At 42.3% G+C, this 23105-nt stretch overlaps 2 protein-coding genes across 3 annotated transcripts; both read left to right on the forward strand.

The window, feature by feature from the left end:
• Window positions 1-1497: 1497 nt before the first annotated feature.
• On the forward strand, window positions 1498-14650 carry LOC136520126 (chloride channel protein CLC-d-like). 2 transcript variants are annotated; one of them, XM_066513541.1, is made up of 23 exons: window positions 1498-1856; window positions 1963-2035; window positions 4071-4292; window positions 4365-4411; window positions 4489-4587; window positions 6331-6405; window positions 7638-7726; window positions 9724-9864; window positions 9988-10058; window positions 10513-10592; window positions 10681-10830; window positions 10934-10993; window positions 11086-11160; window positions 12058-12209; window positions 12400-12535; window positions 12611-12742; window positions 12851-12928; window positions 13014-13069; window positions 13250-13327; window positions 13417-13573; window positions 13656-13757; window positions 13841-13890; window positions 14229-14650. In XM_066513541.1, the coding sequence occupies exons 1-23, from the start codon at window positions 1659-1661 to the stop codon at window positions 14305-14307; spliced, it is 2400 nt and encodes a 799-aa protein (XP_066369638.1). In that variant the 5' UTR covers window positions 1498-1658; the 3' UTR covers window positions 14308-14650. The 2 variants fall into 2 exon arrangements, with proteins under 2 accessions (XP_066369638.1, XP_066369646.1); XM_066513549.1 differs by having other exon boundaries at window positions 13841-13885.
• Window positions 14651-16838: 2188 nt separating this feature from the next.
• Window positions 16839-19289, forward strand: LOC136538234 (proteasome subunit beta type-2). Its single transcript, XM_066530225.1, has 3 exons — window positions 16839-17131; window positions 17288-17411; window positions 18806-19289. The coding sequence occupies exons 1-3, from the start codon at window positions 16974-16976 to the stop codon at window positions 19151-19153; spliced, it is 630 nt and encodes a 209-aa protein (XP_066386322.1). The 5' UTR covers window positions 16839-16973; the 3' UTR covers window positions 19154-19289.
• Window positions 19290-23105: the final 3816 nt, after the last annotated feature.

Here is a 23105-nt window from a genome sequence, read left to right on the forward strand (position 1 = left end):
TGACAAGCCAGCCTCGAGCGATATGGAGAATAGTTGTCTTGTTCGAGGCTGGACGCACGGGGCCTCGGACAAGACGGAGATTGGGATCCTTGCCGAGGCCTCTCGCGAGAGGCCTCGCGCGAGGCGGAGATTTCATCAGGGTGTCGAGACCTCCCGTGCGAGGCCTCAGGCGGAGAGCCGGTGGGTCACGACGGGGCTGGTGATGAACCCATGGCCTACCTTCTGGCTTTGTTGTTGACGGAATTTAAGTGACTCTTTTGGTGGACGCTCGGGGTACCTCGTTTTATGATACCCGACAAGTATCAACATAGTAACTTTGAATTAAGCTCCGGATGCTGTGCCTTTTCAGTATCAACATAGTAACTTTGAGTGTTCCTTTATGTTTCAGAGCACGATGATTTCTAGAACAAAGGGACAACAAACTTCTTACATGTTGAATACAAACTGGTCATTCGTTTCATGGAACTACTCAGTTGGATTTTGGAAAGAAGAGGAAGGTAGATAGTTACAAGTGAACACTTTTTTGAATTTATTTTGTATTTATAAGATAAGCTAATTTATGTGTTTGTTTCAAATTTCAGAGATCCGAGGACTCACAGAAATTTCCTGGAAATACTGCAAGGGTTATTCTAAATTCTAGAGATCTCGAAGCAGTTTTTCAGTTAGCTACAACTATTTCCTTTGAGGACAGTGATGATGCTTTAATCTGGAAGTTTAACTCTAATGGATTATATTCTACACGGTCTTTATATAAAGAAGTTAACTTCAGGGGAGTCCATCCTGTCTTAGTTTCTTCTGATTGGGATATCAAAGTCCCTCCTATTTTGTTTGGCTGCTGACGAAAGATAAGCTGTTAACTAGAGACAACTTAGGTAAAAGAAGAAAGGTACTCTGCCTGTTTTGTGATGAGAAAGAATCAGTACATCTTTATTCTATGCACTTAGGCCTTGTTTAGATTGAGGTTAGAAATCAGTATTCGGCACTGTAGCACTTTCGTTTGTATTTGACAATTATTGTCCAATCATGGCCTAACTAGGCTCAAAAGATTCGTCTCGTAATTTACAATTAAACTGTGTAATTAATTATTTTTTTATCTACATTTAATACTCTATACATGTGTCTAAAGATTTGATGTGATGAAGAGAGAGTGAAAAAACTTGCAATCTAAACAAGGCCTTATGTATCTTCATCCTGCACAGCTAATTTTTGCTTCTTATACAGGCTGGCCAACGAATCAGTATGTTCTCATACGGCAGTGGCTTGACATCGACATTGTTTTCATTAAGATTGCATAAGGAACAACATCCCTTCGGCCTAGGAAACATAATACATAGATACTGTATTGTACGTCTTATGGGTCTTGTGGATTTTGCATATAAGTTTGTTGTGTTTATGGAACATTTGTCCGTAAGATTCGTAAATCCGCTAATAAACTTTACCGCAAGCGAGACGGGTTAGCGGTGGGCCACGAACGAGCTCGCCTGCAAGTTGACACACAACCTAACCACGCCACAAATTGACGGGACCAACTTGATCTTGACGAACTCTCGGTTCCAAAGCTTTGCCGGCCAGTCTCAGCAACCCTTCCCCTACCCCGATCGAGAGCCGTTGGAATCGCGCGTCTCGGTCGGGATCCGGCGCTGCCGCAGCCCGATCCGATGCTCTCCGGCGTCGAGCACGACGTCCCCGACGGAATCGGGATGGCGCGGCTCGCGTGGACGCGCCTCCCCACCGCCGACGGGGAGAGGGCGGGGCCCTCCATTTCTGCGGCCGCGGACGTCGAGCTCTTATCCGCCGCCGCCATCGAGAGCCTCGACTACGAGGTCATCGAGAACTACGCGTACCGGGAGGAGCAGGTACGCGCCGCCCCCGCCCATCTGCTCCTGCTATTGCCCTCGACTCTCGAGCGTGTGGTTTTGGTGTACGGTCAGCTTAGTTGTTTGTGTTGCTGGGTCGGCGCAGGCGCAGCGGAGCAAGTTCTGGGTGCCCTACTACGTCATGCTCAAGTGGCTGTTCTCTCTGCTGATCGGCGTTGGTGAGCACTCTGTTTGATCCTTTGTTGTCGTCATCATCATGTTATAATTAGCCATTTGTCTGGTTCTATGAGCTTAGTGTAGTAGCCGTAATTCAAGTAGCTGACACATTTCCTTGTATCTGTTTTCCCCTGAGGTGTTGTCTACTTGCCTGACTACACTTGTATCACTTAAACTGTGAGCCTAATTGCACGAAATGTAGTTCAGATGAGTGGAGTCTCATCCAACTGAGTTTCGGACTTGGGTTTGTATTATCATATTACTAATGCTGTATGTTAGGCAGATAAAGAAAATGTGCAATGCAACCAAAAAATCTATTACAGTATTTTTGAACTGAAAGTACAGAACACAGAAAAGCCATGTAAAATCAGCTGTATAAAAGGATCAGATGCCCTCATGGTTTAGGCTGTGTAATTGCTAAAAGGTGGGGGTGACTGGCTTAGTGCTGGTTACCATTTTTTTCAGAACACTGAATTTAGCATGAAGCCATGAATGGCAACATATGGAGTAATGGTTAAGCGAGAGCTTTGCTGCTATACTGCACACTTTCTGTTTAATGAATTGCGCATTCTTATCATATATGGCACTGCTCCTTCTAAATGTTGTACTGTATTTTCATGAAAGTGGAATCCCAGAGTATGGTTTGGTATTTGTTATTTACCACAGTTTGCAAATTCTGTATTACCTTCATTCCTATTTGAGTACTTTTATCACAACACAAGGGGCCTGTTTGGTTGGCGCCTGCCAGGCAGCGACACCAGGTGTCTGATTTCGGTCGCCTGGGGTCAGATCCACCTGCCTGGGTGCAGACCCTCAGGCCAGGGCGCCAACCAAATACCCCCAAACTTTTTTCCTCTATTTTGCTAAGTTGTATCTGATAGGACGACCATTGCAGTCTGTGCGTCTGATCTAGTTTATTCTATCTCTCATTATTTGATTCACAGATAGTGATACATGAACAAGGATTATGCTTAGTAATTCTTTTTGGAAAACTTGATGGATTCGGGTGGGTAGCGTCTTGGGTTCACTAAATTCCCAGTTGGGGTACAAACAGACATCATGAACTCATAAATAGTACCTAAACATAAAGATTGGTGTTGCAGGGTTCAAAACAATTCATGCAACATGTTACAAAAGGAAACTCTTTTTGTGACGGTATGATGGCCCTGTTTGGAATAGCTTAATTTTTAGGCGATTTTCTCAATACCTGGCTTTTTCTATAAGCAATCTTTTCTAAGAAGCGCTTTATAGGAAACGCTGCCTGTGGGCATCATGCTTCAGCGAACTAAAAGCAAGCTCCTGAGCTCAACGTTAGCCACAGGGTAGAGCTTGTCGCTGCCCCAATCAACCTTCCAGGCAAACAAATTGAGCACCTAGCTAGGCAAATCGAACTTTAGTACACAAATCCCAATCAAACCCACACAAGCCAGCGGAGCTGGAGAAGCTGTGTGGCCAAGGGCTTGTGGAGCAGAAGAGGCGAGGGGCAGCATGGTCAAGGGCTGGCGGAGGTGTGCTGCTGGCAGCTCAGAGGTGCATGGTGTGGCTTCTCCTGGGCAGTGGCGGCGGCGTCCATGACCTCAACACCGGCGTGCCATCTCCGCGAGCGAACTTTGGGGAGGTGGATGTTGCGTGGTGGCGCTATGAGGAGGCTGATGCGGAACGACACTGCAAGGTGGCGGGTGCAGAGGGAGTCACACGGGGGAGGAGAACGGTGCTAGTGAGGAGGGAGGGAGGTGCTGTGAGTGAGCGAGGAAAAAAGCTGAGAAGCTGGGGTGCGATGGCTTCTGAGCATTTCAAATTTCACGTTTGGGCTGGCTTGTGGCTTAAAAGGAACATAAGCTGAGAACGGGGTTGCCAAACAGGGCCAACATATGTTGAATGATTCAGCTAATGAGAAACTATGCCTTCTTCCTTTTTTTTGAATAGAGACTTTAAGCATATAAGACTGTGTTTCTGTTATGAGATATATTTTATACACCGAGTTTTACTTGTATTGTTTGATTCTTCTTGCACTTGATGTCATTTTCTGGTTTATAGGTACTGGATTAGCTGCTATATTCATAAACCTGGCTGTTGAGAACTTCTCTGGATGGAAATATACTGCGACATTTGCTATAATAAAGCACTCATATTTTTTGGGATTCTTCGTGTACACAGTTTTCAATTTAGCCCTGGTCTTCTCTTCTGTATATATAGTCACAAACTTTGCTCCAGCAGCTGCTGGATCTGGTATTCCAGAGATTAAAGGTTACTTAAATGGTAAGGTTTAGTTACTGAAACATTTGGTACTGTCGTTCTGAGAAATTGATGTAGTTTGAAGTCTTTATGCAGGAGTGGATACACATGGAATCCTCCTTTTCAGGACATTAGTTGGGAAGGTGGGTTTACAACTTTTTACATTGCTTTCTTCAGCTAATATGATGTATTATCTCATATATGCTGCTGTGTGCCATAGATCTTTGGGAGCATTGGATCAGTTGGAGGTGGATTGGCTCTAGGAAAAGAAGGACCTCTTGTTCATACTGGGGCCTGCATTGCTTCGCTTCTTGGACAAGTAGGTTTATGATCATGATTTGAACATCTCCATTCACGAGTTATCCACAAGTTGAAGATGTGGATTTATGCTATGTACTTCACTACTTCTATCATGTCTATTGTTGTCTTCTTTGGTTAGAATAGATTTGAAAAGAACAGGCCGTTGTGGTATCTCATTGTCCTGAAAGATAGTAAATGAGCTGTCAAAGTCAAAAAGTAAAAAACAGATTCCCACAAGCATCGATTTAGGAACCTTGGAGACGTTCTCAATAAGTTGTGGCATTCAACATGACAATTCTCATGTTCATATTGTGTGCTGACAAAGGGCTGTTGATACATGTCTACAAGTGTAGCTTTTGGTGTGTCTGTATGTAGAAAGATATAACCAATGGTTGTGGCCAATGTTTTTAAGGCGTCGCTTTGGCGTCGCCTAATCGCCAAGGCGCTCCAGGCCAGACGATTTGGCAGACGACTCGCCTCAAATTCGTATGGCGTCCGCCTTAGGCCTGTGGCGTCCGGAAAACGTCGCTTTGGCGTCCGATTCTTCCCAGATCGAGCAAGGCGGGCGCCATACGGGATGCTCGCGGCGGGAAAACGCGGGAGCGCGGGAGAAAGGATGGGGGAAAAGAGCAGTCCCGCGCGCAGAGATTAGGCGCGCGTGGAGAGAGGAGCGTGGGAGAAATCAGAGAGCAGAGAGAGGAGCGCTCGCGGGGAAGACGGACCTACCTGCTCGCCCGCGTGAACGCGTTCGCCCGCGCCGCCGGGAGAAGCTGCTGCCGGCGAGCCGCCGCCTCAAGAATAGGCTCCTCCTCCCCCTCCCCTCTTCCCCATCCGCGCGAGGAGCAGCCACCGGCGGGCTGCTGTTTCCCCGCCGCCTCCTCTGGTCCTCCATCGAGCAGGACACGAGCCACTCCGCCTCCCCCTACCCTCTTCCCCATCCGCGCGACAGGCTGCTTTTCCCCGCCTCCTCTGTTCCTCTTCCACTATCGAGAGAGAGAGAGAGAGAGAGAGAGAGAGAGAGAGAGAGAGAGAGAGAGAGAGAGAGGTGGGCGGAGGCGGAGGGAACGGGAGGGAAGAGACAGAGAGATGGGCGGAGGCCGAAGCTGCGGTGGCGGCGCAGTGCAGGAGAGACCGAGAGAGATGAAGACACGCTAGGGCTACTAGGGTGAGGGCCACATGGGCTGCTTGGTGCACGTGGGCTGGGCTTCTTACTCCTCCTTTCTTTTTCTTTTTTTTCCTTTCCTTTTTTCTTTATCATCTATATACTGCTCCGAGTTTGCTCAAAAAAATCTATATACTGCTCTGAGCTGCTGTTTTAAAATTTCCTTTAGTTGGTAAGGCGTCGCCTTGCCTTACGCCTTACTCGCCTAAGCGTAAGGCGGTAGTCACTCGCCACGCCTCGCCTTACCGCCTTGAAAACATTGGTTGTGGCTACTCAGATTTTGGTGCTAATATGCTGTGCATGGGGCAAAAAAGGTAGATCTGCAACAATCAATGATGTTACACTAGTTCTCAGCAATAGTGAACTACTGAACTAGTGATGCTCACAAAGTGAACTAATCGACAGCTTTAGGGTCCACCTGTATTTTGAATTGCTATTGACTGGCCCAACAAAATCTGTTCACCAAGGCCAACACATAAAGACATGACAGCAGATTAGCTTTTTTGTTCTACTTCATTTCCACTAGGAAGTATTTTGTTGCTATCATATGAAAATGCTTCATTCTGTCAAGTGTCGACTAATTCTACGCATGTGGTATAGGGTGGATCTGCAAAGTACCACTTGAGTTCTAGGTGGGTACGGATTTTTGAAAGCGATCGTGATAGGCGAGACCTTGTAAGTTACTTTTGGCCATGCAATCTATCTATTACTTATGCCTCCATGAATAGCTATTAGGTAAAGTCACTCAAGGCTTTTTTTTTGTCATACATTATACTTAAATCTTCAAATTATCTTGAATTCTTGGTTTCTTTGTGCCATTTAGTTGTACTAGGCCATCTTGTTGACATGAAAAAAAGACTGTAAACAAATGTAAACCACTCATACCCTGTTTGCAGCCCAGCAGAAATTGAGTGTAGTCTGGTTCAAGGACACATTTTTGGACTTTTGGTAGTATATGAAAATGATGCTGTATTATTTACCGAGACATTTGCCTTCTCATAACACTGTTGGTCAAGATCATCTGAGTGGAGTGGTTCAGATATGAACGTTCTTGGTTTGTATGGCAATTGCAAGACTTGCCTGTTTAGACTTTAGACATTCAAGTCTACACTTTGTTGTCAAATGACAGACATATCTGCTTGCAATACGCCAATACCTTAATGGCCCAGCTGCATCTTCTCTATTGAAATGTGAGGTTTAATAGCAAGCACCACTGTCACTTCCTTGCTGGTGCATCCTTATCTACCACATGAGATTTGAGCCTTATTGGCTGAGATTGCTGCAGCAGCAGCTTTGCAGCTGCTGAGCACCAACCAACCAGTTTCAACAGCGTAGAGTAGTACTGAATCCATGCAGCAGCTGCAGCTGCAGCTGCAGCCAAAACTAGCACAGCCGATCAGGCCCTTTGCTAATACCTTAGCTTCTCCCGATCAGTTAACCTTAAAAATTCACTGGAATTGAAATGCCTAAATAGATGAATCCGTTTCAAGTTTTTCTTTTTCATCTGGCAACTCATTTTTGTTTTTGAGGTTATACAACTTAACATTCTTTGGCCAAGTCATGTATACATTGTTAAAGCAAGCCCTCAAGAAAAGGCTGTTAAGATAAAGCAGATTGTTGGCAGGGAATCAAGTTTTAAGGCTAACAAGCTGCCAAACAATTCTTTATTCATATTTGTTTTTTCTTGAATTTGTTGTTTTTAGCACCTTCTGATACACATGCTCTATCAAACTCTTTAATTTCTGGAACTAAGGACAATAAGGAAAAAAAAGGAAAGTAATATGGAAAATTAGCACCTTTCAATCTTGAAGAATTCTTATATATAGTGTCGAATGCATTCCGAACTTTTTTTTAAGAATGAAAGGGTTATAATATTGAAGCTCTCAAAACTATTAATGTTTCAAAAGGTGACATGTGGATGTGCAGCTGGAGTTGCTGCAGCGTTCAGAGCTCCTGTTGGTGGGGTACTATTCGCCTTAGAGGAAGTTACTTCCTGGTAAGATTGTTCTATCATCTTTTTACCTTATGATGGATAAATTGAGACACATAACTGGAAAGTTAGCGATTTAGAGCACTGATGACTTATTCGAGTTTCCGATCTGTTGTTTCCCTAATCGTCTTCTCTGAATTTAACAAACTACTATTTCAGTTATAGAAATATTGTGTTTTATATGCTTGAAAATAAACAGTGTTAACAACTCCGCTTTTGTTATTTCTTTTTTTTTTCTAACTTATATATCTTTTTTGCTACTTTAGTTATTCCTTCAACTGCTGGCAACAAAATCTTCAGTACTAATGTAGTAATGTGATTCACCTTATGGTTGACTGTAGCAAGTTGAAATGGCTTGTGAGTTGTGACATGAAACTGCTTAAGAGTTCATTCTGGTCATTCTCATCTCTCTGGTTAATCGATAATAATACTCTTGTAATATGACTTCTATGCAAAATCTACTTATATGAACTACACAGGATCAGTATAAAGTTTTTAAGTTTGTTATCCCTCGAAGGTTGAGAGTTGACTGCATTCCCCATAGTAACAAGATTTTGTGACTGGAGGGAGTATTTAGTGTTTACCGCCTTACTAACCATGCCTGTTATGAACTCCCTCATGATAGGCTGCTGTTCTGCCTGCAACATCATGAATACGTGATTGCAAGGTGCAAATTAATTCTAGATTGAATTACAGAGCGCTCTTTCAAATAGAAGTTTATCAGGAACTGGCTACCTGAGGTGTCCTGTCCCGTAAATGCTATCATCAAACCATCAAGATTTGCAAGCGTGAACTCAACAAGTGAACACAATGTTCATTGTGTGTGTATAATGTGATCAGAGTATGGTGGGTGGTCCTGAAATTCTATCCTTAGCGTTTTCTGACTGCATGCTTCTCATGTTTCAGACTTTCAGTGTAGGATAAAACTGAGAGTTTGACTTGTAGTAGGACACACGGAGATATCCTGAAATATTAAGGTCATATAATTGCACAATAGTCTTAGTGCTATTGACATTATAGTTAACTAAGGCTTTGTGAGTTCATTGCCATCTCCCTTTCTGATGTATACATTTCTTTTCTAATTTTGTACCTAAATGTTCATACTTCTATGCGGTGACCTTTCATGCTGCTTGCCAGTTGTTATTCCCTTGCTTCACCTGAAAGCTTGTTTTAGATTTCAGAATAATACTCATGAGCTAGTCTTTGTGGATTACTTTTACTGTGACCTAGAGCCGAGATACCTAAAATGGATATATGTTATTTGTTATTTTTTTTGTTTTCTGCCTACTGTATTCTTCATGATGTGAATGTGGTTTATAGTTTGTTTTCTGATTAAAAATTTATTTGCTATTTGCATTGTGAGACTGTTTAAGAATATGGATGCGAATGTGGTATGAGGTTTTGGGGCCTGAATGTTATTTTACTCGGACTACTATGTTAGAGTTGGGTCCAACAAAATTGCATGCATATTTTATTGCATTATGTCTAACTAGCTCGGAGGTTTACATTTTAGTGTGATTAGTGTGATGCAGATTTCTTCTGGTGAAATAAATAAATGAAATTCCTCTATGTGAGGGTAAAAAGTATGCCTTGATATATAGCAAACTATAATGTTATCTATATTTGGCCAAACTGAATGGATATTCAATCCATATTCATGTTTGAGCATATTTGAATTCATTTAGAAAATACAGATAGGATGCTTTCAATCCTGAGTAGCATTCATCAGTTTTCACCCCAACATTTACTGTAGATATTTTGCCATTTTAACATCACAATGATATTTTGCCATTATAATACCATTAACCATTTCACCACTTCACCTTTGAAACACCTCTTCAGCGTATTTCGTGTCCATGCATTGGCAACCTCATGCAATAGATTGTTTCTTAGTATGTCTTTGTACTCAATCAGAGTGGCCAAATGACATGAAACACTTGCTTCAACTGTCTGCACTGCACTGCAACATTTGATTAATTCTGTTCACGTTTACATTCCTGAAGGTGGAGAAGTCATCTTATGTGGAGAGTATTCTTCACATCTGCTGTGGTGGCCGTTGTGGTGCGTTCAGCCATGAATTGGTGCAACAGTGGAAAATGTGGTCATTTTGGAGCTGGAGGTTTTATAATCTGGGACATATCTGGGTAAGATAAATCCCCTCACCCCCCAATCAGACTGGTCGTGCTTCAATCAGGAAATCACATTTGTGATATAAATCAGGAAATCACATTTGTGATATAAATTGTTCTTATCCTTCTGATTTGAAGAGGTCAAGAAGATTACTCATATCAGGAACTGTTTCCTATGGCAATTATTGGTGTTATTGGTGGACTTCTTGGTAAGTAACACAGTGCCGATCCAGTGTATCTATAAAAGACAAGTCAGGTTTCACTTAACAATAGTTTCTGTGCTGATTAGGACATCTTAATCCTTTAAATATGGTCCTCGTCTTTGCATAGTTTGTTGTCTTCTTATCGTACTAGTCATTAACCGGTATAGGGCAGTATAGCTGCATCCTTACAAAATCACTATGCATCTGCTCTTAGGCTGCACTGTACCTATTTCCATAGTAAGCTAGTAACTACTCTTTGGAGTCTTTTAGAGACTCCACTATTCAGAATTGGATGAAGTTCTATGGTAAAATGTTGTTATTGAGCGACGCACACAATCCTGAAACCTCATGCCCCAGTAGATTCAAAGTTCCAAACCGATTAACTGAATAAGCAGTCCTTTCATGTGTATTAATTCTTTTATCAAATTTTCCTGAATCTAATGTGTTGGTTTCTTTTCAGGGGCATTATTTAATCAACTCACCCTGTATATAACTAAATGGCGGCGAACGTATCTTCATAAGAAAGGGAAACGAGTCCAAGTATGCTGAGTATATGATGGATTTTTAGTGGTAGATTTGCTTCTGTTGTCTGTAGTTCTATTTCTGACATCCATAATAACATTTTCAGATCTTTGAAGCCTGCCTTATATCTTTGGTAACATCCACGATTTCCTTTGTGTTACCACTACTGAGGAAATGCAGCCCATGCCCTCAGTTAGATACTAATTCTGGCATCGAATGCCCTCATCCACCTGGCACAGATGGGAATTTTGTTAACGTGAGATTTACTTTGTGAATTTCTGCTCAACTTGCATGTTCTCTTCAGCTGTATGATAATGATACTTTCTTTCTTTTATTAATCCCTGGTTTGCATTATGCAGTTCTATTGTTCAAAAGATAGAGAGTACAATGATCTAGCAACCATTTTCTTCAATACTCAGGTTAAGTATCATTAGAGAACTTTCCTTAGTCGAGCATTTTCTTGTAAGTGTACAATTCCTTATGGTCTTATTCGACACGATTTTGTTTGCAGGATGATGCAATACGTAATCTTTTCAGTGCAAAAACATTCCATGAATACAGTGCACAAAGCCTGATTACCTTCCTGGTATCCTTTCTTTTCTTTTTTATATTTGCATATGTAGTTTTGTTCCTCCATTTGTACAGTTTTTGTAGGTATGATTTCTCTATAGGGCTGGAATTGGCTACATTTTGCTGAACTTGTGGTTATATCGATTATCTAGCTAACATTTTGTCATTGTTATTTCACTGTTATTTGCTATCCTACAATCTTCCCGTACTCTTCTAGGGTTTCATCCTATGCTGTTTATTTATTACATGTTATATAACTGTGGGACAACTATTAGAAAGTGTCCATCAGATCCAAATAGTCATAATTTTTCATGGCCTGTTTGGATCCTTTCATTTGGTTGGAGTCGGAATCTACTTCATGAACTAGGCTATTTGACTTAGAATTTGATATTCCACCACTTTCCAAATCTTAAGTGTAGACTTATATCAAGTTCAGAGGGTAAGAAATGGAAAGGGAAACAGTAAGAAATGGAATGTGAGATTCATCACCACCTCCACGGCCCGATCTCCTTCACTCGTCTCTCGAGAGTCTAGACAAAAAGCTCTGTGTGGGGGACTCTCACGGTTGTCATCAAACTCTCACTGGCTGCAACACCTCAATTAAGATCTGAAATAAAATGTGATTCTTAATTCTTAGAATAAGATTGAATTCCATGGAAACAAACAGGCTCATAGAAATTTATTTATCTGTTCTTGCCCTGGTAGTGCGTTTTGTCCGTAGCTCTCCTGCATGTTTGAGAGAGAAAAGAGAACACATTCTATCAAGTAGAGTAAACCATGATGGGTCACCATTTTTACTGTACCAAAATCTGATATTCAGTTAATCAAGCTACCAAGTTGGCTTTGCTAAAATCAAATGATTACTATGATGAGTTCTTTCATCTACTTACTTTTTCCCCCCTTTGGGTCTCAGGTCATGTTTTATTCCTTAGCTGTTGTGACATTCGGAATTGCAGTTCCGGCTGGCCAGTTCGTTCCAGGAATAATGATTGGATCTACATATGGAAGGCTTGTTGGAATGTTTGTTGTCAAGTTCTATAAGAAACTAAGCATTGAGGAGGGCACGTGAGTCCTTGCCATCTCTTTGTATCCACACATGCAATATTGCCATATTAATTTATGCTCGCTTTGTGTTATAGTTTTTGCGTTGAATAGACCTTGAGGTCACTATTCTTTTGTTGAAATGGGGATGCTATTTGATGGTTTCTTGCTTAGAACTTGACAGAATTTCTATTCATTATCAATATTCTTGTAGGTATGCACTCCTTGGTGCTGCATCGTTTCTCGGAGGTTCAATGAGAATGACTGTATCTTTATGTGTTATCATGGTTGAGATTACAAACAACTTGAAACTCTTGCCATTGATCATGCTTGTTCTTCTAGTTTCTAAGGTACTAACTTTACAATCCATGACTCCTAGTTGAACAGAATGAATGGAACGTGTCTGCTGATTTCAGTTTATGTAGGCGGTTGGTGACTTCTTTAATGAAGGGTTATATGAAGAGCAAGCCCGATTAAGGGGCATCCCTTTACTGGACTCCAGGCCTAAGCAAGTCATGAGAAATATGAAAGCAAGGGATGCGTGCAAGAATCAAAAGGTTCTGAAGTTTTTACTCCATTTATCTATTTAAGTGGACTGTGGACATTACCATGCATCACTATTATTACCAGTTCTGATGCATCCAATCTTTTGCCACCTATTTAAGGTTGTCTGCCTACCACGTGTTTCAAGGGTCGTTGATATCATTTTCGTTTTGCGAACCAACAAGCATAATGGTTTCCCTGTAAGTTTCGTTCGCAGTTGTTAAACAAAGTTTTCATGGGGTTTTGACTAATTGATTTTTTTCTCCCATTCTTTTCTTGGTTCAGGTTGTTGACCGTGGGCAGAATGGCGAGTCACTTGTCATAGGTCTTATACTTCGTAGGTAAGATGCAATGCTATACACTCTTGAACTTTTTTTAATGTTTGGGAACTGGGGGTTTTAATTATTGCATTCTGTGAAGGAGACCAAGGTCAATAAGTTAAGACTAGTCAATGGGCCAGTAAGGTGAACTATATTGCATATATTAATCAATATACTGATCTTCTTGTCCTCTTGTTGCAGCCACTTACTGGTACCTCTACAAGCTAAAGTAGATTTCCAGAACAGTCCTTTCCCTTGTGGGCCAGGCGTACTGAACAGGTTTTTGTTTTTCTATTTATAAGCCAATATAATAGCACATCCAATGCACATTTTCTGGTAATAATCCAATATTTTTTTCTATTACTTAGGCACAATTTTAGTGACTTTGTTAAACCAGCATCAAGTAAAGGAAAGTCAATTGATGATATTCATTTGACAGAGGATGAACTGGGGTTGTATTTGGATCTTGCCCCATTTTTAAATCCTTCACCATACATAGTGCCAGAGGACATGTCGTTGGCAAAGGTAAATCATGTCTTTTACTTTTGGATCTTATATCTATTTTGCTGAGTCAGTTGTGTGATAATCTTTATACCGATGGTTTCAGGTGTACAATCTCTTCCGTCAACTTGGATTGAGACATATATTTGTTGTTCCTAGGCCTTCTCGTGTTGTAGGATTGATAACCAGAAAAGATTTGTTACTTGAGGTGATAAGTTATACTTTTAGCTTAAGAGTCGAGGAATATTTTTTTTATCTGGAATCCCTTTTACGAGTGTTATGGTATTTCAGGAGGATAGCAACAACGATGTGATGGCAGAGCTCCAATCGACGAGTGTAAGGTTTTGATGCTCCTGCCCCCCCAGATATTATCTGCATCTGCAAGCCTGTACATTGTCACAAGTAACTTATATTCTGATTGCATTCGCTTCAAAACTGAGGTTTCAATTACTGGGCTGCTATTGGTGCCTGCCTGCCTGGTGAACATTGTTAGGAGCTCTCGTAACATTGCATTGGCAGTAAATTCCATTTGCATAGATTTTTGGTTAGATGCTCATGACATGCTAGAGAGGAAATCTTGGAAGGCTGATTGTAAATCATTGAAACATTCTGGTTGCATCTGCACAGCACTGTCTTAATTAGCGACATTTTGGACTGATAGAGTTATTTTTATGCGCAGGAGTTTGCTGAACGGCAAAATGCTCGGTGGTAATGTACACCTGGAACGTCCTCTTCTTGACAATGTAGTGATTGAATAGATACATAGGGGCATTTGTCTCGAGATAATTTTGATAGCTAGCAGTTAACCTTGCACTGCATGTTGGGCCATGGGTATCCCGTTCCCTCACTTTATATGAATGAAGCGGCGCTGAGCGGATAACGCAGCATGGTTTGGATTCTGCGAAGTGTTGCGCATGGAGGTTGACCGTTGCGCATCACTTCGCTCGGTCTGCGGTGGCTATTCACGTGATTTCCCGGTGCCGTGTTTAGATTAGGTGCTTGTAACTCAAAGTGTTCATACACTGATACACATCATCCATGTATCCCACAACAATTCCCACGGTAAATTTCCAAGGCAATGTTTTGGCGGTTGTAAGTAGATATTGTCATGAGCATCTAACCACAATGCAAAATTAGTTGCAAACTATACAATTAGTTTTGTAATTAGTCTATATTTAATACTCTATACATGTGTCTAAATATTCGATAGGACAATGATTAAAATTTAGGATGGACAATCAAACACTACCCACAATGCTTTGCGCCCTGGGCCCGCCGATGCTATTGGGTTTGTGCGTGCTGCTGCTGCACCTGCGAGCTTGCTGCCGCCTGCCTGTATGCTTCGCGCCCTGCGCCTGCTGCTGTCGAGTCTGCATGTGCTGCTCCTGTGCTTGCACAGGAGAGCCTGTTCGGGAGGCCGTAAATGATCGTGGATTATTTACTGCTGGCTGGTTTGGTGTGAGAGAATTCTTGGCTGGAAATTTATGATCGTTTACGAGCAAGCGAACAGGCTGTATATGCGAGAGAGCGGGAGCACATCGCGCATACCATGCTCCACCGTTGGAGACCAAAGCCCAGTGGTGTAGGGGCATTTGATTCTACGTTCGTTTGGTGCTGGCCTGCCCTGCATGCACGCATGTACTTTGATTAGGGAGTGCTCGGCCATTTAGGCACTAGCCGCTCGTTGTGTGCACGTCCGACTATTGGAGTTGACCCGTATGACAGAGATAGACAGCGCTAGATGGGTGCGTGCAGCGAGTGTGTGCCCATAAGTCAGCGCGTGGGGACTGTAACATATTGAAACCATGTGAAACATACATTTGCAACATATGTGTATAACCACTGCAACAAATAACAACATCCAGATAAAAGCACTTGCAACATACGTCTGAAATAGGTGAAACATTTGGAGCATACACTTGCAACATACGTGTATAGTCACTGTAACATATACAACATCCAGATGAAAACATGCAACATCTTGATGAAACAACCGAAGCATTTGGAAAACACACATACAACATACGTGTATAGCCACTGCAACATATACAACATCCATATAAAACACTTGCCACATACCTTTGAAACAACTGAAACATTCAGCCTGTTCGCTTGTTGGTTTCAGCTAGCCCAAACCAGCCAGTCAACAGTGTTTTTCTCTCACAATAAACCAGCACCAACCAGCCCAAACCAGCCCGAAACCAACCAGCGAACAGGCCGATTGAAATATACACTTTGCAACACACGTGTATAGCCATTGCAATATATACAATACCAGATCTACTTTTGCAACATCCAGTAAAACATATGCAATATACATATGAAATGCATGAAATATACGGTTGCAACGCGTGCTCATCTCATTACTGCTGCCCAATCAAAGGTTGACGCGGGCACACGGGTCGCAGCGCGAGGCACGAGACGCGGGCAACGCGCTGCGCGAGGTGCAGACGGTGTGAGGCACGGGCGGGTGTGCGTGGCACAAGACGCGAGGCGTGGGGCGCACGCGACGCGAGCGCACGACGCACGGGGGACCGCTGCGACCGTGTGAGGCGCAACATGCAGGAGCGCATGGCGCAAGGCGGGAGACGCAGGGGCACGAGGCACGAGGCGGGTTCGTCAGGTGCTGCCGTAACCTAAACGAGTTTCTATCCAACACGCAGAGGAGTTCGTATCGGCAAAGCGCGTGTTTAGTTGGGTGAAAGTTGGAAATTCGGCTACTGTAGCACTTTCATTTTTATTTGGTAAATAGTGTTCAATCATGGACTAATTAGGCTCAAAACGTTCGTCTCGCAATTTCCAACCAAACTGTGCAATTAGATTTTTTTTCGTCTATATTTAATGCTCCATGCATATATCGCAAGATTCGATGTGATGTCTACTGTAACACTTTTTTGGAATTTGAGGTGGGAACTAAACACGCGCAAAGTCTGCGTGTCCGACACTGGTTGTGATGGTAACAGGAAATGGAAGGGTTGTCAGCGCTTGGCTAGTAACTAAATAAATCAAGGAGCGCACTTGACTAATAACTAAATATAAATAAATCAAGGGGGCCTCTGGTTTGCACCATTGAGATCAGTAAAATTGAGAAGAATCCGGTTTCTGAATACTGCAATTTCATCACAACAACAACCAAAAAAAAAGAGAAGGCTCATCACAACAAGAAAAGAACTAAAGAAGGCCTGCCCAGCCAGCATATAGCAATCAGTGCAACAGAAGAAGGCCCAGCCAGCCCGCCACACAGCTGCGAAGACACCAGGCCCACCGAAAAAAAACCCGAACGTTCTCCTCTTTCTTCTACCCCAAGACGAACTCGGTGAACTCTTTCCGGTTCGTTCCTCCCCCTACCTATATACGCCCGTCTCTCTCTCCTCGCGCAACATCGGAGCACCACACAAGCGAGGAATCCAGTCCAGTCCCGGCAATGGAGTGCGTTTTGGGCGTGGTTGGCCGCGACTTCGCGGTGGTGGCGGCCGACACCTCCGCCGTGCAGAGCATCCTCGTCCACAAGACCGACGAGGACAAGGTGATGGTCCTCGACTCGCACAAGCTGATGGGCGCTTCAGGGGAGCCTGGTGACCGGTAGGTTCCTCCGCCCTCGCCGATCCGTCCGTTCGGCGGCCCGGCCCGTCGATTCCATGTTCGCTTTTCTAGGGTTTTTGTGTGTGTCGCGCGATCTGATCCCGATCTGCCTGGGTTTCCGTGGGTCCTGATTTTGGGGCGTTTCTGTTGGCGCAGGGTGCAATTTACGGAGTTCATACAGAAGAACCTCCACCTGTACCAGTTCCGCAACACCATCCCGCTCTCAACCGCCGCCGCCGCCAACTTCACACGCGGCGAGCTCGCCACAGCCCTTCGCAAGGTACTAATCCGAATTAATCTTGTTCCTCTCTTTGCGCTACTGGGTTTGCCTGCGAAAAGGTCGGTCTTTTAGAGTGGAACTGGGGTTCTAGAGTTTGGTTCGGGGTAGATTAGGGTTAGGCGTAGTCAGGTGTAAGGGCGATTTGGGCGTTCTAAGGTTCGATTGGATGGAGATTATTGCATGTTGTTCAAGTTGTAGTCGAGGGTGATTACAGAGCAAGTTAATTTTCATAAGCGAGGGGCATGGGTGGTACGATTGAGGAATTATGGGCAATTAGAACAGGGGGTAAGAGACATGCCTCCGAGTTTTCTAAGCACTTTACCCATTTGTTTTAGTGGTTTGTGGACGAACTGGTTCAGTTCCAGTCATTTACTAATGTTCAGAAGTAACCTAACATCTTCTAGTGAAAAACAGAACATCACATGGCAGCTTCTAATGAACAGATGAGATTTGGTGAATTGAATCGTGCAGGCTTGCCAAAGATTGTTTTTTTAATGCCTCTGTAGTTTAAGGCCATCCCCTGTGTTGTCTGAGGGGAAATATATGGTGTTGCATATGAGATTTGCTCCTAGAATCAGTTAGCACCATGCTGTTCATTGCTCTAGTTTGAACAAATTTGTGTGGTGCAGATTCCTGTATTTGAATTGTAGCACAACTGTGTGATGTGGACTAGCTACAAAATTCTTAGGCCATGGAAATCATATTTATGTTATATATGTCTATTTCTTGATGTCTAGGTATCTTGCTATTATTGTTATCTTTAAGGCAGAACCCAGAACAGTTAAAAAACGATTACATATTTACACCCTATCTTTCCAGTGTGACGTCTGCCATTTATTTGGTATATATATACCATAATTTATCATGCGGCCATAGCCCATACCCAAATAAGTCTTAAGATAAGTCAAAGTAAAACATGGTAGCAGATTAGGTGGCATAATCCTGCTTGATGTGTATGCTTTGCATTCCCCAACAATTTTAGCAGCATGCCTTCAGTTTTCCAGCAGTAGGTTCATGTTCATGGAACTCCTGTAGACACCAGTAATTCATGTACAAGTAGATCCGCTCTGATTTCAGATTGATCGTTGCAATGGGTGGCACTGTTTATCATGTTGTAGTATTTGGCTGTGCTTGAATTGCATTGGCTTCTAATTGCTATATATTGTATTTTGAGGGAGCACTGGGCTGTATTTGCCACCATTTGTTATCTCATTCATAAAGAATTGCAGCCAATGTTCAATAATACTTGTTTGTTTTGCTATTTTTCTAGGAGCACTTTCGTTGATAAGACCTTTTTCTTCATTTTTTGTCTGCTTTGTATTATCCTCTTTATTGAGGTTTTAATACATTAACATTCCTCTCCCCTGACACATGTTTCATATTTACCTTGTCAGAATCCATATATGGTCAATATTATTCTTGGTGGTTATGATAAGGATGTTGGCGCTTCCCTGTACTACATGGACTACATTGCAACCTTGCACAAGATTGACAAGGGTGCTTTTGGGTACGGATCATATTTCTGCTTGTCTCTGATGGACAAGTTGTACCACCCGGACATGACTGTTGAGGAAGCAGTAGATCTTGTTGACAAGTGCATTAAGGAGATTCGGCTGCGATTGGTTGTTGCGCCCCAGAACTTTGTGATCAAGATTGTCGACAAGGACGGGGCGAGGGAGTACGCGAGGCGTGAACTCGTCCACAATGCACCTGTTGAAGCTGCAACCACAGTTGCCGCCTGAGGCATGAACTTGTTTGAAAGTTAAACTGTGTTAATTGTTTCTCAGTGAGGCTACTATGTAATCACAGGATACTGGTGGGGGTCCCAGAACTGTTTTATCAATTTTAGCCCAGGCGTGTAATTCTCTTTCTGCACTATTCATGTCTTTGCTGAGTACAAGTGGTGTTTGACGCTTGACAATGCTGCCTGTGCACCATTTCTGATCATTGAAATGAACAGAAAACCCTTGGAGCTACGTACCATACCAGCTACACAACGCATAGCTGAAAATATACGCTGATGCTGGGCATCCTTCTCTGCTGACTATTACAACAACGCCGACCCCTTGGAGCTACGTACCATACCATGGGGTACCTTCAGGAAAAAAAATTTATGAGACACTAGCCTGTTTGTTTGTTGGTTTAGCCAGGATTTATTAGCTAGTTAATAGTGTTTTTCTCTTATAATGAACCAGCATCAGCCGGGCTTATAAGCTTAGAATCCAACCAGCGAAAGGCTGACCTGACCGTCTGGACGCTGCACACAACAGGTGCTCAGGTAGGGACGGAGGGGCAGGCTGAGCGTGCTGGTCCGGTCGATGCCGAGCGCGGCGCAGAGGCACTGCGCGGCCTCGACCGTCCCACGGACCTGAGCTGCGAGCAGCAACGGCCGAGCGCCGACGAGGCGGGCCGAGCGCCGCCGTCGCCTCGTCGGCGCAAATGTAGTCGACGAACGACGACAGACTCACCAGCGCTGATGTACACTCGCTGGGGCCGGCCCGCGCGGACTAGATTCACGATCTCGGCCTCCACTGCCTCCTTGCCCACCCCAGAATTTCGCTACCGGCCTGTTGAAATTGTCGACCTCCGGGCCAGGCCGCTACAAGCAGGCCATGGCCCATGTCCCATCACTAGGTAAATCTTTTTTTCCCTGATGTGATCATATAATCAACGGGTTTTGTGCTTTTTCTTCATTGTTATTTGATTGACCATTATCTTCTCCTTTTTAATTTCCTGGCATTTTTTTTTCATATTTTCGTTTCAGCCTTTGTGATTTCTTTTTTTACATTTACTTATATTGTTACTTTTTTTGTTTTGTATATACTTTTTTCTTCCTACAATATTATTAAATTGTTCACACATATCATTCTAAGCGTTCGTTGGTATATTTCGATTTTTCTAGCAACAAGAATTGATCATTCCAACAAAACAACTCTGTGATTGAAATGTTGCATGCTTTTTTTATGTCAAAATTCGTTGTTCTAACAATTCAACTATTCCTATATATTTTGAATTGTTTCTTGTTATATTTTGGATTGTTCTAGTAATGGAAATTCATTGTTCATACATGTAATATTTTGGAACAGTTCCTCTATAATTTGAAATGTTACATGTAATATTTTGGATTGGTCTACAATGAAAAGCATTGTTCTAAATAAAAAATATGTTGTTTGTCTATAATTTAAAATGTTCGATGCAATATGTTTCACTGTTCTAGTGACGAAAAATTATCATATTAATAAATAAATTCATACAATGTAAAGTTTTATTTCATAATTCTATAGGTCTATTATTTAAATATTGTTATTGCATAGTGTTATGAAATGAAATGTTTCCATTGGAGTTTTTCACTCAATTCCCAACACATGAAGATGGAATAAAATACTCCACTGTAGTTTCGCTCAATTCTTCAATGCATTGAAAACCGTGTGCATTAAGTTTTATATAGATGAAACTCGTATCCCCTCTCCCCTAACAATTCTTGTGCCATGTTATCATTTTTACTAATGTATGTAAGACATGGAAAGTACCAAAGTGAAACCATGACACACATTGCTGGTAAATTTATTGCGACCATAGGAATCACCAAGCCAACCAATTTCACGAATGGGACAAAGTCATAGACACCACTCAAAACCACACGACGCAACACATCCTGATTCCTGAATCACAACGTTCACGCACCTGCCACGGCGTAAACCACGACCACGGTGAGCCCGAGCACAACCCGCCACCCCACAGAGCGAATCCACCTTGTATATATATATCCGGTCATAAGATTAATGAAAAATACAAGTTCTTCGTTTTCTATTATTCCATTTATATTTCATACTTTAACACTGAGCATCCTTCTCGTCTGCTCACTATTAAACCAACAACGTAGCGAGTCGATGACATCCCTGTATGTTGACTATTACAACAACACCGTGATAAAATATCTAGTACAAACTACATCTTCAGTGTAATCACGAAAACCCTCTATGAATAGATATATAAGTGTTAAAAAAAACAAAGTACGTCTATTGATGAACATTGTAACAAAGTTTGAGATTCAAACTCCATCTAGAAAAATTCATACGAAAACAAAAAATTTCAATTTTCATACGCACCTGAAATTCTAGGAATTTGTAGATGGAGTTTGAATCTCAAACTTCGTGGCAATATTCATCAATAGATGGCTGACTGTCTGGACATTGCACACAACAGGGAGGCTGAGCGCGCTGGTCCGGTCAACGCCGAGCGCGGTGAAGAGGCACTGCGGCCTCGACCGTGCCACGGACCTGAGCTGCGAGCAGCACCGGCAGTGGCGTAACCAGGGCAGCGCCCCCCCCAACCCACCCCACCCACACACACACCATCACAGTAGATCTTTTAAACACCTATAAACAGATTTAAATTTACACCAAAAAATATCAATTTTCACCCATTTTTATTAAAATATTATAATTTTGGTTATAAATAGTGTAAAAAAATTTAAAAGTTTTTGAAATATATAATTATGTATATTTTATTACATAAAAAGGACGATTATATTTCTCCGGTCCTTCTTAGTCAAAATTGCCGGTTCCGCCACTTAGCACGGGCCGAGCGCTGCCGTCGCCTCGTCGCCGCACATGTAGTCGACGCACGGCGACAGGCTCACCAGCGCCGACGTGCACTCGCCGGGGACGGATCGCGCGGACGCCGCCGCGACGAGCAGCGATGCCGCGGCCAAGAGCCAGAAGCGCGCTGCTGTTGCTCTCCCACGCGAGGCCATTTTTTCCTTGGAAGGTTGTCGTGGTGGTTCATCCGCTCCATGCCTTTATTCGGCGATCTTGGCGACTAGGCCTCCACTACCTCCTTGCCTGGCGTGTTGAAATTGGCCTATCTCCACCCGGCCAGGCCGCTACAAGCAGGCCAGGCCCATGTCCCATCACTAGGCAATCTTTTTCTTTCTTTTTCTGATCTGAATATCTGATCATATAGTCAACGTCTTTTGTGTTTTTTCTTCATTGTCATTTGATTGACTATTATCTTCTCCTTTTAATTTCCTGGCATATTTTTTTTTCATATTTTCGTTCAGCCTTTGTGATGATTCTTTTTAACATTTATATATATGTTACTGTTCCTACAATATAATTAAATTGTTCACACATATCGTTGTAAGTGTTCCTTAGTATATTTTGATTTTTCTAGCAACAAGAACAATTATTCCAACAAAACAGCTCTGTAATTGAAATGTTCCTTGATTTTTATATTTTTTGTTGTCAGGATTCATTGTTCCAATATAACAATTAAACTATTTCTATATCTATATATTTCGAATTGTTTCTTATTATATTTTGGATTGTTCTAGCAATGGAAATTCATTGTTTAGTAACAATGAAACAGTTCCCCTATAATTTGAAATGTTACATGTAATATTTCGATTGAAAAGTATTGCTCTAAATAAAAAAAAAATCAATTGTTTGTCTATAATTTGAAATATGCCATGCAATATGTTGGATTGTTCTAGTGATGAAAGTTTATACTATTAATAAACAAATTCATACAATGCATAGTTTATTTCACAAATTTATAGGTTTATGCGTTTAAATATTGCATAGTGTTATGAAATAAAATGTTGCTATTGGAGTTTCACTCGGTTTCCAATGTGTGGAGATGAAACAAAACACTCTCAAGTCTCAATGGAGTTTCACTTAGTTTGCAATGCAT

This window comes from Miscanthus floridulus, chromosome 2 (genome assembly GCF_019320115.1).
Source record: "Miscanthus floridulus cultivar M001 chromosome 2, ASM1932011v1, whole genome shotgun sequence".
Taxonomy (NCBI): domain Eukaryota; kingdom Viridiplantae; phylum Streptophyta; class Magnoliopsida; order Poales; family Poaceae; genus Miscanthus; species Miscanthus floridulus.